The following is a 15,911-nucleotide window of genomic DNA, read 5'->3' as shown; positions in this document are numbered from 1 at the left end:
AGCAGGAGGGGAGGGCCCACTTTGGGGGTGCTTCCTCTGCGGCCGCCACACTGGCTGACAGGAGTGGGACTCGGGGATTTTCCAGGGCAACCTCACTAGCTCCCCAGGAGGCAGGTGCTTCTCTTGGCCCCTGTGGTCCCATGGGGAAACCGCCTGAAGGAACCTTAGGTCAGTGACTGAATCAGGATTTGACCTGGGAAGGGGGGAAAGGCCGGAGTCCCAGCTCGTCCCAGGCTCCCTCCTCCCATCTGGTAGCTGGTGCCCGAGGCAGAGGCGCAGGTTCCCCCGTGGCCACCTTGGAGGCCCCTCCTGACCCCACCTTTGAGGAAGGCTGGGTGGCCGGGTGCGCCTTTCCCCGCCCTCGAGCTTAACTGGCGGGTCTGGCTCCGCCCCCCGGACAGGCCCCGCCCCTCTCCCGGAGCCGGACGCGTCTCTGCAGCGCGTTTGGGCGGGGCGTGGTCGGGCCGGATTTCCGGTTCCGGGTTCAACGGAACTAACGCTTGCAACCGCAGTGGGCAGGCAGTCAGGCAGGCCTTCGCTGACTGGCGAGGACCGCGGGCCGGGCCGGAGGGAGCCGAGCAGGTAGGAGGGAGCTGGGCCGCGGGGGTGGATGCGGGCCGAGCTGGAGGGGCCGGGGCGCGGGCCCCTGGCTGTCGCTCCCCGGTCACTTCAGGCAAAAGCGCGGGCCCCTGGCGGTCGCTTCCCGGCCATTTCAGGCAAAGGCGCTGAGGCGACCGAAAGAGCGAGTCTTTAAAAAATGGCAGCCTGCGCGCCGGGCTGATGGCGACGGTTCAGGGGAAGGGACGGAAAGTTGAGGCGCCCGGCCTCCGAGCTTTGGAAAGGCGGCGGGCCTGGCTCGCATCCCTCGGGTCTGGGCCCGTGAGGGGAGGGGAAGAGGGGGAGGGCGAGCGAGAGAGGGATCCGGAGCCTGCCCCGGGGCTCCGAGGAGGACTGAGGCGGGGAGGCGGCTAGCTCCTCCCCTCCCCCCTTCTTTTTCACCGCCTCCTTCGCTTTCCCTTCTCCTTTTCCTCCCCCTCAGCAGTCCATCCAGCCTGGCCAGAACAGGCCTTGTTTCTGCCTCCCCAGGGGGACGTGGAGGGAAAAGCGCCCAGAACTGCAAGGCGGGCTAAGAGGGCAGTAGATGGCGCTCCCTTGAGGTGACAGCAGACCGGGGGCGGGGGGAGGGGGGTCCCCACTGGTGAAGCCGGCCAGCCCTTTGCGGCCGCGGTTTCCTTCTTTGGAAAATAAGGGGGTGGGTTTCAGTTGCCTGCAAGATCCGATCCGGCGCTATTTTGGGCCAGATCTCTTCCTGCCCCTTGTGTGGCGAGGAGGAAAAGGGGTTCGTGGGGAGGGGGGAGGGGCGCCCCGGGGCTTTCGCTTTCTCTAGCTGTTAGGGAAGGGTGGTTTTGGCCCTTGTTAAGCCAAAGAGGGCGGGCCTCCAGCTTCTGATTTCAGGGCCTTATGGTGAGGGGGAGCCCTAGGGCTCCCATCAGAGCCAGGAAAGGGGGGCATGGAGAAGCAGGAAGAAGCCCGGCTGCTACCTGGCCTGTGCTTCTGTACTCTCAGTCATACCTGACCAGATTTGCTTGTGGCGCAGCCAGGGAGGCTTGGGTGGGTTGGAATGAGAAATTAAAGAACCAGTGGGCCCCTTTCTGCCCAGTTACAGAGCACTGGCTTAGCTGGGGGCTTTACTGGGCTTACAGGAGACAATTGAGGACAAGGAGCAAGAGGACACTTTTTCCCAGGTGGCCCAAAGGCTGAGCCCGGATCTGAAGGCCCAAGCTTGCTGTTGCTTTTGGCCAGGCCCCTCAGGTGTGGCTAGGCATCCCTGGGTAGGTCAGCCTAGAGTCTACCCCTTCCCTCTACCTGGCTCACTGAGCTAAGTTCCAGGTGTGGCGGTAGCAGCGGTGGCATCTTAGCACTCCAGAATAGCGGGCAGGATTGGGCTGGACCCTCAACCTGTTGGGCTCCTGGGAGAACGGAAGCCCCTTCCATCTTGGATCCTTTATCATTTCTTTTCCAGGGCAGCCATTTTACCTCTGGTTCTAAAAAGGAACAGCCCCATTTTAGGATTTCTTTCCATTCCATTCTTTTCCTTTTTGTTCCTTTCCATTCTATTCCATTCCTTTCTGTTCCACTCTGTTCCTTTCCATTCCGTTCCTTTCCATTCTGTTCCTTTCCATTCCATTCCATTCCTTTCCATTCTGTTCCATTCCATTCCATTCTGTTCCGTTCCATTCCATTCTGTTCCGTTCCTTTCCATTCCGTTCCATTCCGTTCCATTCCGTTCCATTCTGTTCCATTCCATTCCATTCTGTTCCGTTCCATTCCATTCTGTTCCATTCCATTCTATTCTGTTCTGTTCCGTTCCATTCCATTCCATTCCTTTCCATTCTGTTCCATTCCATTCCATTCTGTTCCGTTCCATTCCATTCTGTTCCTTTCCATTCCATTCCATTCCTTTCCATTCTGTTCCATTCCATTCTATTCTGTTCCTTTCCATTCTGTTCCATTCTGTTCCTTTCCATTCCATTCCATTCCTTTCCATTCTGTTCCATTCCATTCTATTCTGTTCTGTTCCGTTCCGTTCCGTTCCATTCCATTCCATTCTCTTCCATTCTGTTCTGTTCCATTCCATTCTGTTCCTTTCCATTCTGTTCCGTTCCATTCCATTCTGTTCCGTTCCATTCCATTCTGTTCCTTTCCATTCCTTTCCATTCTGTTCCTTTCCATTCCATTCCATTCTATTCTGTTCTGTTCCGTTCCATTCCATTCTGTTCCGTTCCATTCCATTCCTTTCCATTCTGTTCCTTTCCATTCCATTCCATTCCTTTCCATTCTGTTCCATTCCATTCCATTCTGTTCCGTTCCATTCCATTCTGTTCCTTTCCATTCCATTCCATTCCTTTCCGTTCTGTTCCATTCCATTCCATTCTGTTCCTTTCCATTCCATTCCATTCCTTTCCATTCTGTTCCATTCCATTCTATTCTGTTCTGTTCTGTTCCGTTCTGTTCCGTTCCATTCCTTTCCATTCCATTCTGTTCCATTCCATTCCATTCTGTTCCGTTCCATTCCATTCTGTTCCTTTCCATTCTGTTCCATTCCATTCCATTCCGTTCCTTTCCGTTCTGTTCCATTCCATTCCATTCTGTTCCTTTCCATTACATTCCATTCCTTTCCATTCTGTTCCTTTCCATTCCTTTCCATTCTGTTCCATTCCATTCTATTCTGTTCTGTTCCATTCCATTCCATTCCATTCTGTTCCATTCCATTCTGTTCCGTTCCATTCCATTCTGTTCCTTTCCTTTCCGTTCTGTTCCATTCCATTCTATTCTGTTCTGTTCCATTCCATTCTGTTCCGTTCCGTTCCGTTCCGTTCCATTCCATTCCATTCCATTCCTTTCCATTCCATTCTGTTCCATTCCATTCCATTCTGTTCCGTTCCATTCCATTCTGTTCCTTTCCATTCCATTCCATTCCTTTCCGTTCTGTTCCATTCCATTCCATTCCATTCCTTTCTGTTCCATTCCATTCCTTTCCATTCTGTTCCTTTCCATTCCATTCTATTCTGTTCTGTTCTGTTCCATTCCATTCCATTCCTTTCCATTCCATTCCATTCCATTCTGTTCCGTTCCATTCCATTCCATACCATTCTGTTCCATTCCATTCCTTTCCATTTTGTTCCATTCCATTCCATCCCTTTCCTTTTTGTTCCATTCCCTTCCTTTCTGTTCTATTCCATTCCTTTCCATTCCCTTCCTTTCCGTTCCATTTTTTGCCTATTCTGTTCCATTCTGTTCCTTTCCATTCTTTCCCATTCCTTTCCGTTCTATTCTTTCCCATTACTTTCTGTTCCCTTCCAAGCCATTCCTTTCTGTTCTGTTCCTTTCTGTTCCATTCTTTTTCATTCCATTCTGTTCCTTTCTATTCCATTCCATTCTTTCCCATTCCTTTCCATTCTATTCTTTCCCATTACTTTCTGTTCCCTTCCAAGCCATTTCTTTCTGTTCCATCCTTTTTCATTCCATTCCATTCCTTTCCATTCCATTTCGTTCCATTCCATTCCATTTCGTTGCATTCCATTCCTTTCCTTTACCATTCTGTTCTGTTCCATTCCTTTCTTTTCCTTCCCTTTTCCCTTTTCTTTCGATTTGATTCCTTTCCTTCCCATTCCTTTCCATTCCATTCCTTTTCTGTTGTCCATTCCTTTCTTCTCCTCTTCTTTTTCCTTTCTCCTCTCCTCTCCTTTTTCCTTTCCTACACCAAGTGCCCTTGGCACACTCTTTCCCTATTGAGCCTTTGGTGCTGTAGCTTGAGAGGCAGACCTGGGTTTTATTCCAATGTCTGGACTGGCTGATCCTTTGACCTTGAACGACTGCCTTCTTCTTTGGCCTCAGTTTCCCCAGTTTTATACGATTCTCCCTAAGGCTATGATTCTAGGCAAGCTGGGTTTGCCTTCTCCTAGGAAGATCTTGGTCTTTACTTAAGGGTTGAAGGTTTGAACAAGCCCCAGCAGGGCTTCTTCGTTAGTTTCTGCTTGGGCAGTTGACCACAGGGAACAGAAAAACAGGATGTGGTTGCCCAGGCATCCTAGTGCGGGGGTCTCGGCATGTGGTAAGCAGGACACAGCTTCCCGCTTGGCTCGGTGCAGGAAGTTTGGGGTCCTACTGGACGTTTCAAAAGCTGGGGCCTCCACAGACCCTCGGTACTTTCAAAGACTCATTAATCCCAACCAGTGGTTGGACAGCACTCTCTCCTGGGAGGAGACAAGCGTTGTCTCATTCGGTAAATATCTTGCCATCCCCCTTCTCTGACTACCCAGGTCCCCGATGCTGTGCGGTTCCATCTGCTTTGAGGACAATAAAGCCCCTTCCTTAGAGAAATGGCCTCTTGGCGATTCTTACTGATCAAACCTGCAACTCCACTGCAGGGTGGGGGGGGCAGGCCTATACTTGGAGTGTGTAGCCTCCGGTTTGCCTCTTCCTTTGGCCTGCTGACCTGCCCTGTCTGGGCTCCCTGCACCCCACTGACCTGCCCCCCCCCCCTGCAGGCGGCCACCTCTGGCGCCCATCACTCTCTCCCCTCCCCTGACCCCCGTCCTCCATGGCTGAGGACTGGCTGGATTGCCCCGTGTTGGGCCCGGGCTGGAAGCGCCGTGAATCCTTCCGGAAATCCGGAGCTACCTGCGGTCGTTCAGACACCTATTACCAGAGGTAGGCAGGCACCGAGGTCTTGAGGGGGCGCTGCTGGAGGTGGGGAAGGGATTGAAAGCTTTGGGCTGCAGGTGATGGTTCTGGGGAGGTGTGGACAGAGATTCTCAACTCTGCAGAGGGGGGGGCACCAACAGTGCCATTGCCCCGGGGGCCCACATGTTGAAGCCACCCGGGTGGTACCCTAGGTGGGGCAGGGACGGCTGGGTCTAGTCTGCCAGCCTCTTTCCAGTGAAGTGGCCCCCCCCAACCCCAGCCTCTCATTTGGATTGAGAGAGCGGTGGGAAGAGAAGGGGAAGGAGGGTGGGGATCATTTTTATAGTGCCTACCACGTGCCAGGCCCTGTGCTAAGCACTTTACACATATTTTTTCTCGAATCCTCACGCCTGCCCCGGGAGGTAGGTCCTGTTGTGCTGCCCGACTTACGGCTGAGGAAAATGAGGCAGACCGGGAAGTGACTTGCCTAGGGCCGCAACAGCCAGCAAGTGTCCGAGGCCAAATTTGACACGGGCCTCGAGGCCTCCGAGTGAAAACTTTTATTTTATTTGGAACCCAGCGAGGTTGGAACCCAAGGGAGGACGGGGCAGTGGCTGCAAACTGGGCATCCGGGGAGCTGTTGTATTCTCTGGTCCCGGGCCTGGGCTGGGTGTGCTTGCGGAAACGGCCCCCCACCAGCCTCACCCCCTCTCCTGGCCCCTCCCCCCAATGTAGCCCTACGGGAGAGCGGATTCGCAGTAAGGTTGAGCTGAGGCGTTTCTTGGGCCCCGACTGTGACCTTAGCCGCTTTGACTTCAAACGGGGTGTCCTCCAGTATTTGCCCGCTAAGGTATGTTGTACTGCGGGAGGAGGGAACGGGACCAAGAAGGTGAGGGCCCTTTTGGAGTCCTGCTCGTGTTCCACCCCCCCTCCCAGGGAGCTTCTCAAAAGAAAAAAGAAGAAGAAGAAGAAGAAGAAGAAGAGACGAGTTTGGCTCAAGAAGAAAGAACCGTCCCTCAAAGAGAAGCAGTCTCTGGGGTCAGCCCCCAGATTCTGCCAGCCTCCCCCCCCGGCCACTCTGGCTATGTGAGTGGGAGACCTACCTGGTTCATCCCGCCGGGGGGCTCCCCAGCCCAGTCTTCTTCGAATTACGCAGGGATGGGGCTTCGGGGGGGTCGGGGCGGCACCCTGCTCTTTAAGGTCACTTCCAGTGCGGGGCCCCTTGGCACCTCTGGGATGGGAAGGGATGAGATCTGTGAGGGAGTAAGTCACCAATGCCCTTCTTGCCCCCAAATTACCCCCCCCCAGCCCGCTGTAACTTCTCCTTTGGGGTTCACTGGCTAGGCTCTCCTTCCCCCTTAGAAGCTGTGAAAACTGCGGCGCCAGCATCTCGGGGGACGACGCCCAGCGCCAGCGGCTCCGGACTCTGTGTCGAGGCTGCCGAGGTGGGTCTGGGCTGGCGCACCCCCACCCCCACCCCCCCACTGGCTTGTCTCTAGGAATTGGGGCGGAGCTTGGCTGGGGGCCCTTGTGGCCAGGGATCAGTGTTTTCCTTTCTTCCCCCAGCCCAGAGGAATGCCTTCAACCGGGAGCAGAGGATGTTCAAGGTATTAGTTCTTGTTGAGCTCCCTGCCCGGGCCCCGCCCCTGCCCTCAAGGGGCTGACAGTCTGGGGGGAGTTTTTTTTTTTGGGGGGGGGGGTGACCCGGGCATCTCCTTTCTCCTTGGCAGCGAGTAGGCTGTGGTGAGTGCAAGGCCTGCCAGCTGACCGTGGACTGTGGCACGTGCCCCGACTGTACCATGAGGGTTTCCCGGCCTGGTGCCCCCCCGGCTCCCCGGAAGCCAGTGTGCCCAGCGCCGCTGCCTGAAGATCGTGAAGAAAGTGAGTGGGACTCCTGGGGCTGGACTGGGCCCGGGGCTGGGCCCTCACGATGCTATTTAACGCCCCTTGCTTCTCAGAGTTTTGGCTGCGGTGTCTGTTCTGGCTGTAAAGTCAAGGAGGACTGTGGGACCTGCTGCATTTGTGAGCGCCGGGGAAGACCAGAGCTCAAGAGGCAATGGAAATGCCTTCTGCGGCGCTGCCTCAAGGTGAACACTCCCAAAGGCCCTGGGGTCGCAGACCGGCTTGCACCTTCCACAGTTGACAGGTCTTGGAATGGAGCTCAGGTCCCAAAGCTGAACCCCAGGGGCTTCTGCTACCCAGAGTGGCCTCACTGAGTCTGAGGCTGGGGAGTTAGCTCTTCCCCTAGTGTGGGGGTCTCAAGAAGCCTCAGGTGCCCAAGCACTTCGTCGAAACTGACAAAGTCCTTGCCTCCCAGAAGCGGATCAAGAAGAAACCCGAGGATTGGCCACCAGGAAGCTCCCGGGCAGACGCCGCCGAGTCCTGATGCCGCCGCCCCCCCCCTCAAGCCTATGGCCCTTTCAGCACTACTAAGGTGGGGAGCACTGCAGCTCGGATGAGTGTGGGGAGAGCTGGGGCAGGGCTTCTTGGCCTCTGACCTGGGCGCAGCAGGCCACGGTCCCCGTGTAGTTCTTGTCGTTGGTTCCTCTCCCCTTTGCCTCCACTCCATCCTCTTCCTCCCTCTTTGCCTCTGCTGTCAGACTGGGTTAGCCATACCAGTGGAGGTACTCGGCTGCGTCCTGGGGGCTTTTTGTTCCTGAGGGGTCGGGCATCTGCTTTGGTATTGAGGGCTTGGAACCTAGGGAATGGGGGGTGGGGTAGAAAGGTAGAAAGGCACCTGAGGCCTTGACTCTTCTGGGCTGGCTTCCAGCTTCCCTTACGCTGCCCTGACTTCCCCACTGAGCACAGTAGGAAGAAACTTCCGACTAGGAGTGGGGGGCACGGTGCCCACTAGTTTCTTTCTTCTGCTTGTTCTCTCTTCCTCCTTGGCCCCGTTGCTGTGCCTCTGACTTCTCCTGGCACTGAGGGTTGCACCTGCATGGCTACAGGGTCTCTTTCCCAGCGTCATCCAGAAATGCATGGAGCTTTGGGGGGTCCTGCTCCTCCACAGTCTCAGTCTGCCCTTGCTCTCTGTTTTTTCCATCAATCCCCTTGGGCCCCATCCTGCCCCGCTCAGGACAGGCCACCTTCAAAGCTACCCAGGAGCCAAGTCTGATGTCTGATAAGGCTCCCCACAGTGGTGACAGTGAGTGGGGGCCTGAGGGTGAGGGCACGCATGGCGCATGTGGGGACAGGACTGAGCCAGTCACTGAGATTCTGCTGCCTCCTTCTTCCTACCTACCCCTGGGGTTGGGCCACCCTACAGAGCTTGTTAGCTCCCCAAGCCAGGTCCGTCTTGGCTGTCTGTCTAGCCTAGTGAGTGGGAGGCCCTCAGAGCCTGGGAGTGGCCCCTCTGCCTGTTGTGATCTGCCCGCCCGCCTGCCTGCTTGCCTGCCTGCCAAGCCCAGGTTCCAAGCCCCAATGGGAGCCTTGTGATGCCATCACTTTGTTGGTGGAGAAGGCCTGATTTCCAAGAAGGGGGTGGAGGGCTTGAGGGGAACAGGAGAGAAGGCAGGAAGATCTCCAGAGGTTCATCTCTTTCCCTGCCTTTCCTCATCATCCTTCCTCTCCCTTCCTGATCTCCTATGATCCTCTGTCCCCTTCTTCCCTGGCCTGGCTGGCAGGAGGCTGCTCCCGCGAAGGCCTCCGGGGTTGGCAGAGAGGTCCCACTGTGGCAGCTACGGCAACGAGGGCATTTTAAACTCAGTGTCTGGTTTGAAAACTGGGGGTGGCGTCCTCCTGGCCCTGGGGGGCCCTGCCCCATCCTGTCTTGTCCCCCCCTGCATGTAAGCGAACCCTACTCCCTTATTTCATGAAGACCAACCCCATGTCCGTGCTGGGGCCTGCGTGCGTGTGCGCGCACGTGCGTGTGCATCGGTGTGAGTATAGATATCTCCACTTGCTTTGTTCTGACCTGGCTGTGTCATTTGTCTATCCCATGTTCACAATCGCCCCCCTATCACTGCTTTTTTGAGGGGGAGGATCATGCGTTTCTTCCCTATTCTGTCGGAGCTGTTAGGAGTTGGGGGGAAGTGGGCACCGTGGGCACCGTGGTGGGAAGACCATAGAGTCCTGGCTCTGAATGGGCAGATCCTTGGACCCCCCACCTACTTTGGCTTGTATCATGAGGGAGGATGGGGACATGTGTGGCTGTGATGCCTTATTCCCCTTCCCCTTTGACAAATGAGGAGCCGGAATCCCAGCTGGAAGGGGAAGAGAACAGATGTCTGGTAACTGGCACGATAGAACAGGTTTGAGAGAAACCTCATGAGTTTCTCTGGCCCATCCACGCCAGTCTTTCCCGTCTCTCCCCGCCACAGACACGCGTGCACACGCACATGGAACATCCCTTGTAGGGAAAGGGAAGCATTTGGACCCGTTCCTGGAATACTTCTGAGAAGGCCCATGGGTTCCTAAGCACAGTTCTGGGCCACTCTTGCACCCAAGGGTGTCCCCGGCAGGAGTGTGCTCTGTCTTTGGTGGTCAAGCTTTTGCTGGCCTTAGGCCCCCTCCCCCGAGCCAGGCCTGTGATTTCCTGTTAGAGGGCTGTTGTCCTCCAGTCCCACAGAAATGGAAGTTGCTTCTGGAACCCAGCAGAGCGAGTGAAATAAAAGGGGGATGCCCACCTGTCGGCTGTGTGCGCAAGCAGGCGTTCACGTGCAGCTCGGGGAAGGAGCCCCTTTTGCTCAGGTCATCCGGTCACTTTGCAGGGAGAGAGCAGGAGGGGGTAGAATTTGAGGTTCTAGCTGCCAGCTGCTCCTTCACCGGCTTGTTCGCTCCCTTCCCCATCCTTGCAGCTCCACGTTGGTTATAAGGCCAAAGAGCCAAATTGGCACCTTCCAAGCTGGTGAGGCCCTGACTTGGCCATGGGGCTACTGGGTAGTCTGGGCCTCGCTTGGAGTTGGGGGGTTGCTTGGAGACACAGAGGGATGACGTGAGGGGAAAGGCTTGGCGCCTCGGAGTCTGGCTGGGGTCTTGCCGCCTGGCCCCTTCACCTCCCAGGGAACCCTTGCACTTGGGCCGCTGTGCACCCCCCCCCCCCCTTGTCCCTCCCACCTGTTTTCCTTGCAGTTGCCTGTGGTCCCTGCCTTCCTCTCCAAGGGCTTTCTGTATTACTGTGTAGGCTCTGATTTTCTAGTGAGTGTCCAAGTCTCTCTTTTCTTCCCCTCCCCCCCGGCCCACTTGGCCACCGACAGCCTCAGTGGCTGATAAATTAGTAGCTCTGCTGCCCCTCTAAGCTGGGTGCTTGACAGGAAGGTTCTCCTTGGCTCTTTGACCCTTCTGGTGCTAGTTTGGAGGCCCTTCCTACCACGCCCCCCTGCCCGATGCCTGTCCCAAGGTGTGCAGTCAAGGGGCCACCGAGCCCAGGGCTTTACAAAGCCAGAGGTTTTCCTGGAGACTCCTGGGGGCCAGTAGAAGTGTGAAAGGCTGGCTTGGGGTTGCAACGCTCAAGGAAGCTTCCTACGGCAGACGTGGGATCACACGGGGGGCCAAGGTAGAGTCGGTTTGGACACGTCTGTCCAAAGAGCCGTCTAGAAGGCCCTACCGTCCCACTGCTCACCAGCCTGCCTCTGGAAGGGCTGCCGTCCAGCCCCAGCGGGAGCGCTGGCAGCCCAGGTGATCTCGTCTCTCTCACCTGCCGCCCAGCACTCTTCTAGTCACCGGCAGAGCCGCAAATGTGAGGTGTGTGCGGCGTGCCGGCGCTGCGTGGGCTGTGGCCAGTGCGACTTCTGCCGGGACAAGCCCAAATTTGGGGGCTGTAACCAGAAGTGCCGATGGAGGCAGTGCCTGCAGTTTGCCATGGTGGGTGTGGCAGCCGGCTGTGGGGCGGTCCTGGGTAGGCAGTGGCGCCTTAAGGTGCTCAGCCAAGTGTCTGCCTACAGAAACATCTGCTGCCTACAGCCAGGTGGGACAGCCCTGCCGTAGAGGGGGCAGCTCTGCCTCTGCCGGCCACGCCATAGGAAGGGCACCTTGGTTAAGCGGGCCAAATCTGGGGGCCTCCGGGGCCAGAGGCTGGTCACTGAGGCTCTCAGCAGTGGGCTTGAGGTAACCCTAATTCCCCATGGCTTCCATCCCTCCCTACTGCCCTGGGATCCTGAGCTGGACCCAACCCCTGCATGGCAGCTTTGGAAGCATCGCTGCCTTCCTCTGATCTCCTTAGCCTCAGTCCTGTGTACCCTGAGCCCTTGGAGGCTATCACCCCTTTTACTCATGCTGACCCCAGTCCCCGTGTTCCTCAGCAGAAAGGGGTCCCTGTGATCATGGAGGAGTTCCATCCTGGCTTTGCAATGCCCCCGGGGACCGACCTCGTCATCCTACAGGAGCAGGAGGGGCGTGAGGGCGTCCCTGTGCTGGTGCCCCGGAGCAAGCCACGAGGCTCGCTGTTTCCCGCTCCCGGCTGCATCGTCATAGAGGTGAGCAGTGGTTGACGCGCCCAGGCTCCCTGGCCCCTTTCACTGCCTCCCTGGCGTCGAAGCCGGCGGTCACTTTGTCAGAGGGCCGATGGAGCCGAGTCCCCTGCGGGCTGGGTTGAGATTGGCTGGACTTAGAGGGAGGCTGTTCGACTCTAAGGGTGATCTTGGAGAAGTGTGGCTTAGGAGCTGGCGTCCTGGGCCAAGCAAAGCTTTGGAGGGTAGAAGTCTCTTGTCACCGTGGGGAGCCAGCCTGCGGGGGGCCTTGTGCCGGTCTCCTGGCCAGAGGCCCTTAAGGCTTCTGTCTTCCCTCTTCCCTGCAAAGGAGTGTCCAAACTTTGGGGTGTTCATCTCGCCCCCCCCGATAAAGCAGGAGGTTGAGGCTTATGGGGACCACACTTTTGGAGCCGCCTTTCCTCCCTCTTCAGAATTCCCTCCTGGCTTCCCCATCAAGGTAACTTGATCTCCCGCAGCCCTCCCCAAACATCACCCTCTGCCGCCACTCGTGATTCCCACGTACAAAGGCTGCTTGACGCCCTTCCCGGTTCTCGGATGGAAGTTTGAAGGTCGCTTTTGTGCCATGACGCCTTTGTGGGTCTTGCTAACTGTGTACGGAAGACCCAGGATTCTGCCTTGGTCTGGCTCCGAATCTCCAGCCTGGAAACTCCTGGAAGGGGGGGACGGGAGGGGGGAGTCGTGCCATCTCCCCCAGACCGGGCCCGCTGCATTTTGTGCCCGTTTTTCAAGCGTAATAGGTCCTTTACTAGTGGTTTGTGTTTTTTAGGGTGTTGATCGGGCCCAGCTACCACTTGCTGTGAAACAAGAGGAAACCTGGAGTGAGGAAGAGGAGGATATGAATGCAGATACTCCTGTGGTGAGTGACTGCGGGCTGGCCTTGGGTGGCCCATAAGGAGGGAGGAAGTGAACAAATGGCAGCTGGGGAGTTGTAATCGGACTTTTCCCCTCCAGATCATGGAGATTTATAGCCTGAGTGGAGCCGCCCCGACAAGAGCCGGGTCCTGTGGAGTACTGGACAGTGTCCTCCAGGAGTTCCTAGCGGAGCTGAATGAGCTGCCCTTGCCCGCTCACTGGGAGGTCCTGCCACCGAGGGGGCCCGACCTGTGCATCACCCAGCGTTCCCCTTCGTCCACCATGGCCTCTGCCGTTATCCACATCCAGCCGGGCCTCTACTTTCACGTAGTGGTACAAGACGTCCCTGTTCCGGCCAACCATGAGCTCTATACGGCTCACCCGTTGCGCCTCACCACTGTGGATGAGGTGGTAGAGCTTATCTGCAACCTGGAGGCCTACCATCTGTGCCCAGGTTTCCCTGGCATTGGGGGGCAGGGCTCCCGTTCTCCAGACTGTGATGTCCTAGTGTATGAGGGGCGCTGCCAGGCCTGCTGTCTACCAGCCCCCTGCCCCCACAAGGAGTGGCAGTAAGTTAGCCACCTTTTCCCTGGGTCCCCATGCACTGAGCTGGCGTGTGGGCCCCCTTTCCCCCAGTTCTCCCCTACTACCCTCTGAAGGAGTCGGTCTACACTGGAAAGGCTTGAGGTGAGAGCAGATCCCCTTCCCCCGTCCCCCCGTGCCCCCAGAAGCCAGCATTCACCATCTCCCACTGGACTGCTCTCAGAGCATCTCCACCCTTCTGGCCTGCCTCATCCCTCTGTGGCTCCCAAAAGAATCACCACTGTCCCTGTCCCCATTGGTACCCCTCCTCTGACACATAGAGCTCACCTCAGGGATATGGGCTGGGCCCATGTATAGAAATGTGAGGGGCCTGGATGCTTGGATTTGTCCTGGAAGTGGAGCCCCTAGGGAGGGGCACCTGCAGGGTCAAAGGGCTACTCCTTTCTCTGCTGTGCCCCCCCAAAACAGAGATCCCTGAAGCAAAAGGAACTTTATTGGTTTTATGTACCCCGTGGCCTGCTTAGCTGGTCTGTATTTGTTGCCTTACCTTTATTTTTCTAAATAAACTATGATTGATGGTTCTGTGAAAAAAGTGGACTCTCTTGGGGGGGAGGCGCATGTGTATACACACACACACACACACACACACACACACACACACACACATCTGGGGGAAGGAGGCTGGGAGGATATGGTCAGTTAAGCCTGGTTAGCCAGTAAAGGGTTCTGGGAGAGGCTCATCTTTGAGGCTTTGGGGGGTTGGGGAGAGACAATGATTTAACAGACAACAGTGCCAGTTTCCTCAGGGTGTGGTCAGCAAATGAGGGCAGAACACCCTTACAGGTCCAAGGAGGGTGTCCTTTAGTTCACAAGCATTTGGGCGGGGAGGGGGGGGAGCTCCTTGTCATCTAGGCTGAAGCCAAGGTTCTCAGGCTAAGCCTTCTCTCCCTGGTTTGGGCTCCCCTTGGCCACCAGCATCCTGTGAGTACCGACTGCCCTGCTCTCTGAGCAAAGCTGAGCTTTAGCCATCTGGCCACAGGATTGAACGGCACGTTCTGCTCCCTGGATTCAGCTTGGATCTGAGTCAAATTCGTCTGCAACTCATCCCTTTTCCACCAGCTCTGGAAGGTTCCCTCCTCCCCCCCAAACCACCCATTAATCAAAAATGGGGCAGTGACAAACAGGCTGCTGCCCAGAGTTGGGTGGTCTTGCCCCAAAAGCCAATATACAGCCAGACACTTTTTTAATAACTGCATTCTTTAAAAGACAGGATTACGGGAAACAAGTCCCAATGGCAAGATTTTATTGTTTGAAAGCTAAAAATTTCATCCTGAAAGTTTGTCGAAACAAATTAGTAAGTGGAAGGCTTCAACTGGGCAGGAAATCCAGAAGTGAACTAGATTTCCACATCCCATTTTGCGGGGTCATTCCCAATGTGCTAGTAAGGTTGAGGTCACTGAGGTCAGTTTCCCAGAAACTCAGGCTCCGGGCCGGAAGATCTTGGCCAGCAGCGGCTCGTTTGGCTGAGCCTTCCTGGCAAACTTGTGGATCTGGGCTTGCAGTTGCTGCTCTCTGGCCTGGCTGCTCTGAATCTCTCTGTGCTTCCTGATCTCCATCTCCGTGGGGCGCTGGATGAAGCCCCAGCTCTTCTCGGCCACCACAGAATCCTCCCCGCGGGAGGCTGGCGAGGCTTCGGCCTTCTTCAGGAACCGTTTGCTCTTCTCCACGCTCTGCAGGTAAAAGTCTGTTTCGCGCTTAGCCTGAGAGATCTCGGCCCGGAGGCGCTGCTGCCTGACCTGCCGCTCGTAGGCCAGGCGCTCGCTCAAATGGCTCCACTTGAATCGGTGCAAGTACTGTGAAGGAAAGCCGCCACCAGGTCACCACGTGGCCCAGCCCAGCCCTCTCTGCCCTGCCCTTCCATCTGCCCGGCCTCACCTTCAGGTTCCACAGATCGTATCGGTAGGGACTTCGGCGCTGGGTGCCCATGGGCGTGTTGTGCAGGCTGGCCACCACCAGCTTGGCCACCCGCTTATCCCGGAACTCCACCCAGCCCTCGGTGTAGTCCTGCCGCAAGCGGCGGCCAGCAGAGGAGCTCCGGACTTTCCTGAATCGGCCAGATCGGTCTGGGTCCCGGAGGAGGGCCGGTCAGCCAAATGAACAGAAGGGTAGAGGTCAAGGCTAAAACCTGGAGGAAAGGGAGAACGGCCCCCCCCCCCTCCTCCTCCTACACCTACACACACCCTACCCACCCACCCCGCCCCTCTCTTCCCACTACAAGCACTGGGAGCGAGGGCGGGGCCTTGGCCCATTTTGCAGCTGGAAACACTGAGGGTCCTACCTACCCAGTCCTTTCTGGGAGATCCTCCAGGCATCGGGGGTGGAGTTCGGAGGCCAGGCTCCGCCTTCTCGTTCCCCTCTTCCCGTCGCCCCCACCCGCCGCACCTGCGCACTGGTCGCCCTCCCTTCCCGCCACGCGTGTGCGCTGAGGCTCACCCTCCGGCTGGAAGAAGACGCGACCGATTTCGCCGTGAACGCTGAGCAGGTTCCGCACATGCAGGGGCCGGAAGCACGGCGGGATATGCCCCAGGTATATGATGCCGGGCACTACCCGCTTCCCGTCAGCTCCGAGTTCCCCTCCCGCCTCCGACGACGCTGACACGAAGTCCGATTCCGACTCGGACTCGAATTCCCGCGGAGAACTCCCGCTAAGCCCTTCGGAGCCTGGCTCCGGAGTCATCGCTCTCAGCGCCATCCGGGCCTCCGCGAGCGTCGGCCGCGGCTACGCCCAGAAAGGAAGCCCACCGGCAAGGTCTGGCCCATTAATGCTCCGCCCCCTCATTAAGGCTGGGGCGGGGCGGCCAATCAGGCGAGGCTGGGCGGGAGTAGCAGGGCCATAACAAC

General features: G+C 57.1%; 3 protein-coding genes across 6 annotated transcripts; 2 read left to right on the top strand and 1 right to left on the bottom strand.

Annotated features, from left to right (window-relative positions):
* The first annotated feature begins 434 nt into the window (after positions 1-434).
* LOC141548625 (methyl-CpG-binding domain protein 1-like) lies at positions 435-11,420 on the top strand. Its single transcript, XM_074277637.1, has 13 exons — positions 435-582; positions 5,052-5,214; positions 5,923-6,037; positions 6,124-6,404; positions 6,550-6,632; positions 6,754-6,794; positions 6,918-6,992; positions 7,033-7,068; positions 7,146-7,274; positions 7,505-7,561; positions 10,258-10,323; positions 10,478-10,681; positions 10,723-11,420. The coding sequence occupies exons 2-13, from the start codon at positions 5,105-5,107 to the stop codon at positions 11,110-11,112; spliced, it is 1,587 nt and encodes a 528-aa protein (XP_074133738.1). The 5' UTR covers positions 435-582; positions 5,052-5,104; the 3' UTR covers positions 11,113-11,420.
* Positions 7,503-13,602, top strand: LOC141548539 (uncharacterized). Of its 3 annotated transcripts, none has more exons than XM_074277493.1 (5): positions 7,503-7,621; positions 11,430-11,600; positions 11,923-12,051; positions 12,382-12,471; positions 12,567-13,602. In XM_074277493.1, exons 2-5 carry the CDS (start codon positions 11,448-11,450, stop codon positions 13,038-13,040), a joined length of 846 nt encoding a protein of 281 aa, XP_074133594.1. In that variant the 5' UTR covers positions 7,503-7,621; positions 11,430-11,447; the 3' UTR covers positions 13,041-13,602. The 3 variants fall into 3 exon arrangements, with proteins under 3 accessions (XP_074133594.1, XP_074133596.1, XP_074133595.1); XM_074277494.1 differs by having other exon boundaries at positions 7,506-7,621; positions 11,427-11,600; XM_074277495.1 differs by lacking the exon at positions 11,923-12,051.
* Positions 13,603-14,285: 683 nt separating this feature from the next.
* LOC141548540 (activator of basal transcription 1-like) lies at positions 14,286-15,853 on the bottom strand. 2 transcript variants are annotated; one of them, XM_074277497.1, is made up of 3 exons: positions 15,504-15,853; positions 14,946-15,133; positions 14,286-14,863 (listed from the first exon to the last, which is right to left on the bottom strand). In XM_074277497.1, exons 1-3 carry the CDS (start codon positions 15,760-15,762, stop codon positions 14,489-14,491), a joined length of 822 nt encoding a protein of 273 aa, XP_074133598.1. In that variant the 5' UTR covers positions 15,763-15,853; the 3' UTR covers positions 14,286-14,488. The 2 variants fall into 2 exon arrangements, with proteins under 2 accessions (XP_074133598.1, XP_074133599.1); XM_074277498.1 differs by having other exon boundaries at positions 15,353-15,793.
* Positions 15,854-15,911: the final 58 nt, after the last annotated feature.

Source organism: Sminthopsis crassicaudata, chromosome X (genome assembly GCF_048593235.1).
Source record: "Sminthopsis crassicaudata isolate SCR6 chromosome X, ASM4859323v1, whole genome shotgun sequence".
In the NCBI taxonomy this organism is placed as follows: domain Eukaryota; kingdom Metazoa; phylum Chordata; class Mammalia; order Dasyuromorphia; family Dasyuridae; genus Sminthopsis; species Sminthopsis crassicaudata.
Note: the sequence above shows the minus strand (reverse complement) of the source record. Positions and strands in the feature narration are given on the sequence as shown.

Excerpts from the sequence above, each read along its gene's own strand:
- LOC141548625 (XM_074277637.1), top strand. The coding sequence starts at position 5,105 with ATGGCTGAGGACTGGCTGGATTGCCCCGTGTTGGGCCCGGGCTGGAAG. Across the intron at positions 7,275-7,504 it reads TTCTGCGGCGCTGCCTCAAG|AAGCGGATCAAGAAGAAACC; the intron begins GTGAACACTCCC and ends CTTGCCTCCCAG. Across the intron at positions 10,324-10,477 it reads GTGTAGGCTCTGATTTTCTA|TTTGGAGGCCCTTCCTACCA; the intron begins GTGAGTGTCCAA and ends TTCTGGTGCTAG.
- LOC141548540 (XM_074277497.1), bottom strand. The coding sequence starts at position 15,762 with ATGGCGCTGAGAGCGATGACTCCGGAGCCAGGCTCCGAAGGGCTTAGC. Across the intron at positions 15,134-15,503 it reads CGTCTTCTTCCAGCCGGAGG|ACCGATCTGGCCGATTCAGG; the intron begins GTGAGCCTCAGC and ends TCCGGGACCCAG. Across the intron at positions 14,864-14,945 it reads ACGATCTGTGGAACCTGAAG|TACTTGCACCGATTCAAGTG; the intron begins GTGAGGCCGGGC and ends TTTCCTTCACAG.
- LOC141548539 (XM_074277493.1), top strand. The coding sequence starts at position 11,448 with ATGGAGGAGTTCCATCCTGGCTTTGCAATGCCCCCGGGGACCGACCTC. Across the intron at positions 11,601-11,922 it reads CCGGCTGCATCGTCATAGAG|GAGTGTCCAAACTTTGGGGT; the intron begins GTGAGCAGTGGT and ends TTCCCTGCAAAG. Across the intron at positions 12,052-12,381 it reads CTCCTGGCTTCCCCATCAAG|GGTGTTGATCGGGCCCAGCT; the intron begins GTAACTTGATCT and ends TGTGTTTTTTAG.